This window comes from Rhamphochromis sp. 'chilingali', assembly GCF_963969265.1.
Source record: "Rhamphochromis sp. 'chilingali' genome assembly, chromosome: 15".
In the NCBI taxonomy this organism is placed as follows: domain Eukaryota; kingdom Metazoa; phylum Chordata; class Actinopteri; order Cichliformes; family Cichlidae; genus Rhamphochromis; species Rhamphochromis sp. 'chilingali'.
Window position 1 is genome coordinate 15738078 of NC_137942.1, and position 13325 is coordinate 15751402.

The 13325-nt window shown below is 40.3% G+C and overlaps 1 protein-coding gene across 3 annotated transcripts in view; it reads left to right on the plus strand.

The window, feature by feature from the left end:
* Positions 1-327: 327 nt before the first annotated feature.
* The window catches only part of sun1b (Sad1 and UNC84 domain containing 1b), a 28775-nt gene continuing 15777 nt past the window's right edge, over positions 328-13325 (plus strand). The window contains exons 1-2 of one of the 3 annotated variants that reach the window (XM_080904498.1): positions 3453-3721; positions 6060-6157. In XM_080904498.1, the coding sequence (XP_080760624.1) occupies positions 6081-6157 (77 nt within the window). In that variant the 5' untranslated portion in view covers positions 3453-3721; positions 6060-6080. Of the gene's footprint in view, positions 487-3452; positions 3722-5498; positions 5657-6059; positions 6158-13325 lie in introns of those variants that run through there. The other 2 variants (XM_080904497.1, XM_080904499.1) reach the window with 2 other exon arrangements.

The following is a 13325-nucleotide window of genomic DNA, read 5'->3' on the forward strand; positions in this document are numbered from 1 at the left end:
TAAATATAAAAATTAATGGACCAAAATGTGTCCCCTTTTTTATGTTATCTGTTGTACAGTTTAGATTAAATAAGCAATTGTATCACTAACACTTCACCTTGAAAAAGTTAGTATTAAGCACCGATTTTGTTAATAAGTTACTCAGTAAGTTGCTTGACAAGCGAATTCCTTTAAACTAAACAGGGCAAATGTTACAGCTTTAACTTTCTTATCCACGCACGTGGCCACTAAGTGACGCTATTTTCAACCGCCCATTGAATGGGCGGTCGAGCTGGCTCCCGTATATGGTCATTTTTACCATATATGGAGTGACGGTGGTGATGCGCGTGCTGCAACGGAAAAAGTGACCGTGTGCGGGAAAGGCGAACGTTAGAGCTGGGTCCTCTTTTCGGGAATGTGAAGGTACAACTGTGAAAGCTGTAAGCCGGCTGCATGAATAGACCATCCACGAGTTTACCGTCAGTAACCCGCAGTCACTCTCAGCATGTGAGTACACTCTGCCCTGCTAATGATGTGTGCTGCTTTTAGGCGTGCTGTTCTCAGCTCTCATGGGAAGCTACACAGATGATCTCTAGTATTAAACTTGCTTCCGTGTTGCATCCATCTGGTGTTTTGCGTTGTGGAGAATTTTACTGGTGGGAAATATTTAGTCGTAAAAGAAAAATAATAATACAAATAATGTATGCACTGTAAATGACGCCTGTGGGCACGACTGACTATTATAGAGGCTCACATCAGGACAAGCGAGGCTAACTACTTCTTTTCTTTCCACAATGGTGATTATGGGCAGTTGGTCCGTGAACTGAACACAGACCAACTGCATATTATCAGGAGCTTTCCACGCAGGCGTAGTTAAACCAACACTTCCACAAACCTTTAGCAGAGCAAAAAGGTCCACGTGAAGAAGCGAGAGACTTGACAAGTGTACACTTCCGTTTTCGTAGGAAGTGGCCACACACTCGGACTTTGTTTTCTTTTTTTTTTTTCTTTTTTTGTCAAACCCCTTTTATTTTACGACAACCACTTCTGACTTGCTCATGGGTCCTCCACACTCACATTTTCTACAAGTTTTGTTTTCTATTTCCTGATCTCAAACGCACTTGCACGAGACATAGTAACTAATCATTAATATTTAATGATGAAACCGGAAGTGAGTGGGCTTGCTCCTTAGTTCTTGAGCCCACCTTTTGTCGCCCTTGACGCTAAAACTTACAATTAGATCGTATCGAAAGCTCCCATAAGGTGAATACACTGTTGCTGTGCAGCAGACTGTCCAGCAGATGGTGCCTCTCTAAAGCACGCCTGTTCAGAATGGGATAGAGATTTTAGGTGTCTGATATGCCTCTGTGGGAGCTTTCTCTTTCAGCTTATCGTCTGCAGAGATAAGACTATGATGTTGAATGATAAGTGCCACTAGCTTCCAAAACATGCATTATACAGGTAGGTTTTAGTTTTAAAAAATCAAAGGTAAAAGTGATTATGGTGCAAAATCCCCTCTTTTTGCACAGTATAGTATTTAGCTTTATGTCTACTGTTTCTCTTATCTAACCCAGACTCCTGTTGGACATGATTGGAAACTTCGGTGGCTTCATACAGGAACATAATAATTCTAGGGCATGTTGAAACACAAAATCCTCAGTATGGCTCTGAACAACTCTGAGAAGAGTAAAACTTATTTAACAAACATTATGAATGAATGAATGAATGAATGAATGCTTTATTGGCCATATGCAGGTTGCCCCACAGAGGAATAGGGTTATATATTATATATATACGGTTATATAATAATTATAATGGTTGGTGTGTGTGTGTGTGTATGTATGTATGTGTGTGTGTGTGTGTGTGTGTGTGTGTATGTATGTATGTATGTATGTATGTATGTATGTATGTATGTATGTATATATATATATATATATATATATATATATATATATATATATATATATATATATATATATATATGCACCTGTTCATTTTTTTGAAGGGGGGTTGGGTTGGGGATATTTGTCTTATACAAATTGAGAACCTACAGTATATATCGTGCAAACCTGACTCTTTGTAGGAATCCCCCTTACAGTAACCTTTCCATTTTGCTGTGAATTGGGCTGTGTTTTATTTCCTCTCTTTGCCGCATGCTGCATTAAACGGTAACAAGGTTCTTAGCAGTGTAATTACTCATGATCCGGATTTGATTGTAAAGTGGATTGTTTGATTTGGCAGTGTGAGTGACTGTATTGGTAGTGATGAAGCTTATGTCTCTGAAAACCTACAACTTGTTTGTAGGTTTTCTTGCCATATTCTCACTTCTCTTATTCTTGTGCCTAAAATGAGCCACACCCTTTCACTTTAACTCTTTACTGCATGAGACTTGTGAAGCACTGAGCTTCACGAGGCTCAATAAAGTAATAAAAATGGCTGATCTTTGATTTTTGCATGTAGAAAGTGTGGGATTTGCTTTACAAGCTGGTGGTTGGGTTATTTTGTTTAGTTATGAGTATTTTAACGAGTTTATTTTCTTCCATACATCTACAAGTGTCATGCATTTCCACACTGTCTTTATTACGCCTATGAGGCAAGCTACCAGTGGACCTTCACTTGATAGTATTGGTTTGTGTAAATGATAGATAGATTAGATAAATTCAGCTCCAGATATGCAACCATACCGACTCTTTCTTTTAGTCAGGGTGAAATATCCTGAATAGAAAACCCGTGCAGACATGCAGGCTGTTATAAGCAGTGACTTTATGCACTTAATCATTTCCAGACTAACACTTTTTTGTGTTGGCATTAGTCATTGTGCTGTTTCAACATGACTGAATGCACAAAAACACCTTAATAACTTTGGTGTAATCCTGCTTTAGAGGGTTTGTAGTAACAGCACAGCAGCAAGTGCCAGCGTTTCCCTTTCCCTTCACAAGTTTGTTAATGGTGCATAAAAAAAGACGGGGCTTCTCAAAAGTCTGGTGCTTTTAAATATAATCGTTAAGATCCGCATTTTCTCACTTCCTTCACCAGCCTCGTCAGGATTGGCTATTCCCCCCCCCCCCCCCCCCCCCCCTTGTCACCTGCTCATCTCCACTCTTTCACCTTTCACATGGAGCAAAAAATACAAGTGGTGGAATAAAATGTTAAACAATAATTTATATGGAGGTCAGTGAAAATGAGCGAGTCTTATTTTTCTTATTTAATATTTCATATTACAAAATTATTATAAAGAGAGCCTCAGCAGCGCTGTCATGAATGGATCGAGCTTCCTTTAAGCGGCAGGTGTCATGCAGGGATTTCTAGTTGAAACAAAAGCGTGATCTCCGTCAGTGCACGGAACACCGAGCAGTGGCTCAGCAGATGCCGTTGCAACGCCGCTTTTCCTCCAATAGATTTAAAGTGTGCGCTCTGGCCGACAATGGATGGTCTGGGAGTGGGAGGATCAGCTCAGCAGCGATCCTTCTGGCTTTGTTACGCCCGGGAAGCCATTTTGGAAATCTGCTTGTTGTGCACTAGCACAGCAGTCTCTCGCCACTTGTAAACTTTGGCGTATTTCTGTGAGAAAATAGCGTTGAAGGATTTGTGGATCCGCAGTCATAAATAAGCCTTTTGGGGGTTCCGCGCGTCGGGATGCTGGCAGAAGTTTGCGCATGTTCCCTGATAGTACTGTGTGGATCTTACTCATTTGGATTACGCTCTTAAAGAATAACAGCATAAATGGAGCCTAACAACGCGGGCAAGTTGACCAGCTGCTTTGAAAATCATATTAATGTAGAAACTGTTTTTAGTGACAGTGTGTTTGCATTATTTTTTTTAAATTCGGATCTTCGCTGCGCTCCTTTGCCAACAGTTTTGACAGTGTGCGCAATTTTAGGCCTGATTTTCTACGGTCGTTTTATTACATCTGCGACAGTATCAAACGTTAGACGCGTTCTCAGTGGTTAGTAGTGATCAGTAAATGCGTGTTGTTTTTACAGATAAATCTCAAGTTGACCTGCACGATGAGCAGTGTGATTAGCGCGTCGTTGCACAAGCCTGTAAGTCAGTGACGGCGCTGTCTAAATACATCCAGCTTCTAAATTTAGCACGAATGTAACGGGGCTGATATGTCATCGGGCCTGAGCGCAATACAGTTAGAACAGGAGTACACATGTGCTGTAAACAGTGTTAGTGTATTACTGTGTTTTGACAGTAGCTGGAGCAGTCACAGGACTCAGCTGTTTGCGCTGTTCGTCGCACACAGTTTGCGTAAAGGAGGCAGCAAAAAAATAAAAAGGGAGATGTGCGATAGTACTGTGGGAAAGGTGTAAAGGTGTCACTGTGTTGCATGTGTTTGTTTCTCTTGTTACTGTTCAGCTTGTCTCTTGGTGGATTAATGCACCGTAGGGGAGATTATTATTTAATTTCGGAGTGTCCACATTCAGCGCCTGCGTCATGATTCAGCGCAGTGCTGACATGTTGCAAAAAAGGAAAGAAAGAAAAAAAACAACAACCCAAAACTAATCCTGGCTGAATTTAAGTAGTCCCCTTGGCTTTTGGGAATTTGTTTCCTTTTATCCCGCTTTTCGGCTTGGAGACTTGGATGTGGATTTGAAATCATGATTAAGATTATGGTGTTGAGAGTTTGGTGCTGGGTTTTCAGTAATGGCCATCTGTTTTATTCTGCTGCTCTGTCTTTGAGTTGTTGAACAGAAGTTTGAGTCAGACTGCCACATGCACAGAATGCCATCTAGAATAGTTGCTCTGTTGTGGCCAGAAACCTCCAATCGGACACTGTTATTGCATCAGTTATCTCATTTAAAGCTGTCTGAGGCACCTTATACTCTGCATGTAGCTTTATGTGGTGAGGTCGTGGAAGTGATCCATTTGAGCCAAAATCTCACTCTTCAGCTTGCTTAAATGCTCTGTTGCAGGCAGCTTTTTCTACCCTTGGCTCTGTATGATATCATTTAGAGTGCATATTCCTACTACAGCAATCAGGGACACTCAGCAGTCCCACCCACTTGCCAGTCATACCTTTCGTATGCAAGTGTGAGGCCATTGACGGAAAGCAGGCTTAAAAATGGAGCTAAGATGGCTTGTTTCAGGCCGTGGATGGACTGCAGCTTTTCATCACAGCCCAGTATTTGAATTCTGCATGATAATGCAAATCTAAGCTACGGACACATTGGGTCCACTTTAATATTGACATGCTCGCAACAATACACAACTCTTCAAACTGTTCACCAAAGTAGGAATATTTGCAGAACTGCTGTGTTGGAATGCATTAATCTTACCTTGGTTAACCTGAGAAACTTTCAACTGTGAGCATGTGGAACGAAGTATTTGTTCAGCAGTTCACACAATGCAGGTTTCACTAAGAAGACCAGCCGTTTGGCTTTAGACTTCCCGCCCATTGCCTTATAAATCAGCCCCACCCCTTTGTGTTTTACTGGGTTTCATAATACTCAGCTTACTCAAGTGCTCACTGTAGCTGTAGCTGTGCTGGTGAGGAGTCCTCCTATTACAAAGGGGAAGAGGATCGTCATTCTTTGGCCTGTCTCTACCAGCCTTTTCGATCAGCTGCTTGTTTTCTTTGTGTCCGGAGGAGAAGAGACGAGTCATTCGCTACAGCTTCACTGGTGTCCGTAGCTTCTGTCATCTACCAGCGTGAGCCAGCATGGAGGAAGAGGTTGGCCAACTCTCAACCACAGGCAGAAACACAGTAGTATTGTTTTTCAGAGGAAAAGGAATGTCCAGCAGCTCTCATTAGGGTCTTGCCCGCACATGGCTGTGCAGCACAGCACTTACTGGCGGTTGTGTTTTCTTGGAGAACAGCCCAGTGAATGGAGCTTGAATTGATTTGGGAAGAGGCAGGAAATTTGCTAGTGCTGTGTTATTTTATAAAATGTAGATGCAGTTCTGAATCTGTACTCGAAATGCAGTTAAGCTGTGGCGCAACTCGAGCTCATCATTTCTGCCAGAGACAAACTGAACAAAGCGTTTTGCATTTTGTTGTGTGTGTCTGTGAAGTTGGTCTGTTCTTGTTGTCCTTGGCTAAAATAGTCCTTTGCCTTGAATCCTAACTCTTGCAGTCTAAACAAAGAAGTCTGAACATGGATTTTTCCCAGCTGCACACATACACGCCACCACAGTGTGCTCCAGAGAACACCGGCTATACTTACTCTCTCAGGTGAGACTTCAGCGCTGCGCTGCCGTAGACTCGCTGCGGTACTCTTGCTGCAGCATCAAACATTCAGGCCCACAGCATTTCATTCACACCTTGCATGTCATTTGTGGCTGCTGAGATCCTACTGGTGCATTTTAATCAGAGTTGTCCAAATACTCTCTCTTCTGTTTGCTCTAGTCCATGAACAGAATATGCTTGAAGTCAAACTCTAATTCTCATGTAATAATTTTTCTGTCTACTTGGTTATGACTTGCATTTTATCCGATTTTATTTCCTTACTGAAAATATCCATCTGTCCCTCAGCTGTTTGAAAGTTGAGAATATGCACATGATTTGCTTTTCATTTAAAATAGAAATGCCTTCATTTATAAGAACAGCATGAGATTGTTAAGTGTATTTGCTCCTCAGTACATTTCTGTGCTTGAACTTGAGGTTTTAGTAAATCTGTGGCTGTAAAAATATCATCTGGTTGTGGTTTTGATGAGTCAGCCTCACAGTTCAGTTGTGCATTTCGTGCTTGGTGAGCAGTTGAGAAGCCTTGCGCAGAAATATATTGTCTTGTCTGTACGCACTTTTCGCTATATTGCAAAATCAGCGTGGCAGTTTAAAACTTTTCAATGATTTTTAGAAGAAAAGAGAAGAAGTCGTGGTGTTTTGAATTTATTGTCGGAGAGGATGCTGTCCATACGTGTGCATGCATGTAACACCAGCCTCTCCCATCGTGGTCCTCTTCCACACCTTGTTTCTTGTCAGTCATCCTGGCTTGGGCGTGGTTGACATTACATCAGTAAGGTATGTGGAGGAATCTACGACTCATTGCTTTCAGAACAGAGGAGCATTTGCAGAGCAAGAAATTGTAACTTCATTGTGCCTTTCCTCGCTTTAGGCAATGGGAGAGTGATTGCATGACTTTTAGGAGCTTCTCAATTGAATATGAGAGTATGAGAGAGTCTTGTAAAAAGTCAAGTTCGAACAAAGACCCCTCATTTGGTTTACAGCTTCTCTTGCAGAAATGCAAATCACATGGTGAGAAGTGCACTAAGCAGATCCATGTGCTCTTTCCCAGCCAGCAAGACAAAGTCAACAGCAGCTTCAGTAAATGTGTGTCACACTAAGTTGTGTTGTTTTCATTATGTATTTGATGTGTCAGCAGGTGGGATTGGTATTTATGGACAGTGGTAGTTGGCTGACTAGATGTTTTTTACGTTAAGCTTTTAGAGTAGCAAGTAATCTCTGATGCTGTATTATAATGAAAATGACAAAATATTAACATTCTTCAGATTTCAGGTCGGGATTGTGGCACACAGGGTGTGTTTTCAAGTTGTGTGAAATCCTTTCCTAGTAATAAGTCTCATGAGTCACAGTCTCTAGACTGAGGCCAAATAAGAAGAATGTACAAAAGCTTGTTTGACTCCTCACCCAAGTCTGCAAGGTAGACTTGAAGGGCTCAAACACGCTAATCATGTTCCTTTGAATGCAGTCAGCTGGGGAGCTATTAATGAACCTCCCAGTCAAAGCCGTGCCCGTGATCTCAGGATTAGGCTAACAGTTTATGCTGCTTGACTAGCTAGTTGACTGATCTGTTGTTTTTATTAGCCTGTGTCTACTGCAGCTCAGAGGCACTAAATGTTGGCGCTTGCAAATAGCCCCTCATGTGTTCAATGTGTGTGTGTGTGTGTGTGTTTGAGTGTGCATGGTCTACAGTGAATGCAAGAGAATAGCACAGAGAGGGACAGGGTCAGGTGACAGAAACCGTTGGCCCATCTGTTGTCAAAACTCAAAAGAGCAGAGACAAGTTTTGTAGCAGTTGATAGTGCTAGAGGAAGGGGCTTCCCTCTTACCAGGAAGAGACTGTTACAACATGGACCCAGCAGTCTGAGTAATACTGTATGTGCTCCCAATGAGAGAAATGCTCGTGCAAATCTAATTTATCACCAGACAAGGTTTAAGTTGGGGAATTCCCCAGTGCCTACACAGCTGCTACAATGTAGAGTGAGCCTCAGTCCAGTAAAAAGAGACTTCTCAATAGTCTTTTCTTTTATGTTCTAAATCAGGATACTTTGATTCATGCTCCGTAATCCTGATTATGATACCTCAGAAAATTGGTTCCATTCTTTTTGACACTGTTTTAGATGATCAGAATCAACTTCCTGGAGAGTTTAACCAGGGTTTTCCTGCTGTCATCAATATTAAAAAATGTAAACAAACATTTGTTCAAAAAACAAACAGAAAAACCCTCCATCCATATAAAAATGCAAAAATACAATTGAAGCTTAGAGCATGCTGTTAGGAGTGACACAGCAAACCAAAACCACAGCTGAAGGACTTTTTAAAAGGTCCATATTCAGTGTCCTAAAACTGTTGAGAAGAGGGAAAAAGGTAAAGGTAAGCTTAAAAAAAAACAGCTTTTGCATGTGTGAACAAGGCTGAAGTACAAAACACCACAGACTTTGTGTTATGTCTTCTCTTGAAATATTGTTTAGAGTTGGGTGATATTTATGTGACTAGCCCAGGAATAGTGATGTAGACTCAGTCCTCTTTGTTATTTCTGAAGCCTTTTCAGATAACTGCATATTCTAAGCTTGAAGGTTTAACATCATAGATTTTTTTTGCACATTTTTCAGCCTTTTGACTTGATAAATGGCAAACAAGAACAATTGCACTTTACAGGCTGTGACTGAGAATTTAGTTGCACCACCTCCAGAAAAATGCACTGAAAGCAGGTGTGTTTGTAAGTGTTGACTCTTAGAGACCCTCCATATTTTATAGAAGTGGAAGTAGGTCAGTAGGGCTGGGGCTTCTGTTTGGGGGCTTTTTCTCCATCAAGTGATGGTTGAAGTGTGTAAACCGTAAGCAGCAGGCTTGATTGAGTACTCTGATACTATATAGTGCTATCTGCAAACATTAGCTACACATAAGCGATGAAAAATAAATAAATAAATGTGACAATAACAGATAGAAACTCAGCCTTCTAGCCATGGAAACATTTTTTTAAATACAGATTTAAACAGATTTTTTTTATTATTATTAATTTGGTTAAGCAAATTGATGCAAACATAAATCTGCAAGAACATACAAAGCACATTTTCTCATCAGATTTGTGCCTGCTAGTCATGCTCTGCAAGACCAGGTTCAGGAATACAACATGAATAGGGTGGGGCTGAGTGCACTGAGAGTAAGCTGGACAGTTGTTGCTCACCGTGCTGCTGCAGTTGTTTTGACATGTGGTCTGTTTTTTTTGTTTTTTTTTTTAACTACATGCACTGCTGCACAAGTGCCAAGTAAATGACAGCAGCTGGATTTTTAAGAGTTTAAGAGTTAGCTTTCCTCTTTTCTTGTGAGTGTTATCCAAACATTTCTGTTTCTTTAAACGAATAAAAGTAGAAATTTGAACCTTAAATCTTAAGTGCGTGATGAATATGATTCTGCATAAAAGAAGCACTTCTGTTTCTGGCCTGTATTGTGTTTTTGCATCACAGCATCTGTCTGTGGACGTGGTAAATATCTAGCTTCTGCTTCTGATGAGTCTCTCTCCAGCCAGAGATTTGTTTAGGACGGTCTCTGTGGCAGCAACAGCAACATAAATTGGCACACTGTGGTGTTATAGCACGGATAGGAAAAGGACACCACACAGCAGGGCAGAGGGAGGTACTGTCTGTGGGTGGGCTCAAATGATCCTAATCTCAGTGCCAAATCCAACCCACCCAAACATATTTGGATGGAAATTTGAAGACTCTCAGATCCTGGATTCTGGTAACTATAGGCCTTGGCACTTAAAGGGCTCAGTTGAACAAAACAGGAAGACAGAGGGGGCTACAATTGTGCTCTGATTTCATATTCTCCCCACAGCCTTTCGAAGGCTCGCACAACTGAATTTCCAACTGAAAAAACTGAGAGGAATACAATTTAAACACAATCAACACAATCCTGTAATATCACAGGGAGGAGATTTGAATAATGGAAACGAAATAGAAACGAGCGTCAGCCAAATAACTGCATCCCAAGTCTCTAAAATAGTTTGCTGTTGGCACCAATCTAATAACCCATGAACATTCAGTAGTAGAACTTGCAGTAGGTTCAATTTTCTTGGGCTTGCAGCATTCCCATATAACACATTTTGTGTTGTTTACAAGAGATGTAATGTTTAGCTGTGATTAGATTAAAGTGCCAGCCAAAGAAATTTTGATTTATGAGATTGCGGATGGAAATTGGACAAATTCAATTAGAAAATCTGATGTCTGAATCCACCTTTTTCCTTTCGAAAGTGATGTTCTATGTAAATGGTTCTTTTACGTGGTAGGACAGTACTTAAGACATTCAGGTGTGCACTGGGCAACTAACAAAATATTTGTTTGGACGACTTTAACTAGGACTTTTCATTTTTCTGAAAGTTTAAATCAGGTCAGCATGCCCCTCTTATTATTGTGCGTGTGTGTTGGTGTATAAACCTCCTGGCAAGCTTTTGACAAAGCATTGCAGCCACAACTGTGGTTTCCACACTGAGATTTACAACCCAAATGGTTTTTATAACCTCTGTTGAAGATTTGTGTGTGTGTGTGTGTGTGTGTGTGTGTGTGTGTGTGTGTGTGTGTGTGTGTGTGTGTGTGTGTGTGTGTGTGTGTGTGTGTGTGTGTGTGTGTGTGTGTGTTAGACAGAGGGTGCAAATGGTAGCCATCATGGGGCAGGGTTCTTACTAACTGGACATATTGCAGCAGACTTCAGCTGACTTCCTGCTGTGTTTAACTGTTTTTTTTTTTTTCTGCACTTATCACAATTGCTTTGATCTCTTTTATGCTGTGTTCACATTTTCTCCTGCAGATGAAACTGAGATATCTTTGAGGTCTGAATGCCATTGGTAAAAATGACATTTTTCTTTTACTTTTAAAAAACTACAACTGTTACATTTTTATAGTTTTAATTAGAGCAGGGCGATATGGCCAAAAATATTTATCACGATATATATTTGAAAATTTGCGGTAACGATATAACCGACGATATAATTGATGCGAGACAAAATACAACTCCACAACATTACTAGCGCAAAAAGACAACCTTCCATTTATTTTCACTTAAACAAGAAGCTGGTTTTTATGTACATTAAAGCTTTATAAAAATGTAACAGTGCAAATGCAAATTCCTTGCTGAAAGTTTAACCAAAAGGCATTTCCAGTAGAAATGGGCTGACATATCCTGAGCATAACCATATATAATATCCACTGAAGTTAAAAATAGGTGCTTTGCAACATTAAACTGCAGTGTGCAGTACGCATTTTTCGGACCATAAGGTGCACGGGATTATAAGGCACATTAAGCGAAACAAAGCAGTCAGATAAATCAAACTTTATTAAACTCATTCTTCTTGCTTCCTCCACTTCTGTACCATTGATTCATTAATGTTGAATTCTCTGGCAGCTGTTCTATTCCCATGTTGTTGCAGTATATTAATGACTAACCTCGTATTGTGGATGGATTATCTCAGTTGTTCTCCTGACTGAAGTTTGGTCCGTTTACAGCATCCTGCCATGCGATTGCATTTGTCTCTAACCATGAAGAACCTTCACGTTAACTTTTATAAGTGGAAAAGTGTTAGTGTTCGTCCTCCAGCTTCACTGTTTATGTTATGCTAACATAGCTGTATCGCTAGCGATCACGTAGCACATCATTATATACCAGCTAGCCCAACTTCAGTAACCCTACAAACGTCACTGCTGTTTAGTTTCCTGTCTTCATTTATGTTGGAAGTGATAGCAGAGCTGTACGTTTGATTTTTTTCAGAAATCTCTCAGTCAGAACATGCAATATCATGCTTGGGTAACTAGCGAAACTAGCGAGCTAACTTCCGCTAGCTTCCTGCTAACTTCTAACTCCGTTAAATGTAATAACTTTTGTTTTCATGGATGCCTGGAAGTTAAACTTTATAGTTACACCTGGTAAAGCAGCAATGCTGATCGTTTTATTAAAGATGAAAGAATTTAGACAGGTTTTAACTCTAAGTGATGCTGCAGTGTTGTTTGACCTGAAGAATACGGAGTTTAGGACCCAGATTACTCCCAGATTTAAGAGCATCTTAGTCCGACAAATATGACAATGACAACGGCCGCTTGCATGTTCTGCAAAAAAATGTGCTTTGTTGTGTATCTGACGGACAAACACCAAACCAGTTCCACATCACGGAAGTTGCACCATTTTTACAAACCAATTCTGGTTCATCTGTTTCACTCAACAATCGGCCATGTGCGTATGAAAACAAAGGCACTGCGCATGCGCGTTTTACTCCCATTCTATCGCGATATTTCATTTTCCTATCGTTGCCTAACATTATACCGGTATTACCGTGAACGGTATAATATGGCCCAGCCCTAGTTTTAATGTCTTACAAGCTAACCGTTCCTATAAAGGCTCAAAAAAACTATAAAGAAGTTAAAAAGTGATAAAGGAACTAGACAAACGTTACAGTATAATACAACTTTTAGCCCTTAGCTTACATCTGTTCACATATGTCCCTTAAACAAGGTGGGCTAAATCATTCATTGCTGGACTTTAAACAAGGTTAATGAAAAACGAAGGGAAAAAACTAATTAGTGCCTCCCAGCTGATCTTTTTTTTTTTTTTTCTTTTTTGTGCAATAAGTTTTTAGTGTTTTTAATGAAACCATGCAAAATTTGACTTTGATGGTATCAATATTTTCCAGATTAAAGGCCCTTGGAGAACATCAATCAATCTTTATTTATAAAGCACTTTTCATACAAAAAATGTAGCACAAAGTGCCTTACATAGTTAAAAGCAGCCCACCCCACCCTCCAACTCACTCCCCACACTCTCATTAACATAAATGATGTGAATGCACATATCTCCCCCCCCCCCCCCACACACACACACACACACACTTAAAGAGTAAAAATTGGGCTGGGTTCACATGAGCCAAGTGACATGGGGCTTTTAATGGGTTTATACGTTTTGGGGTTTTATTTATGTCATTTTTTATTTGCTGCCAGCATTTCTGAGCCCTCATAACTTCTTTAGTAGTGAAGATGGCCACATTTACTTACAGACATTTACTTGCTGTATGTGAATGCATGATGCTTGATCACAAAAATGACTTTATGTATTCATTCCAGTATTCGGAATTATTATTTTTATAATAACTAAATGGATATGCTCATTTTATTTG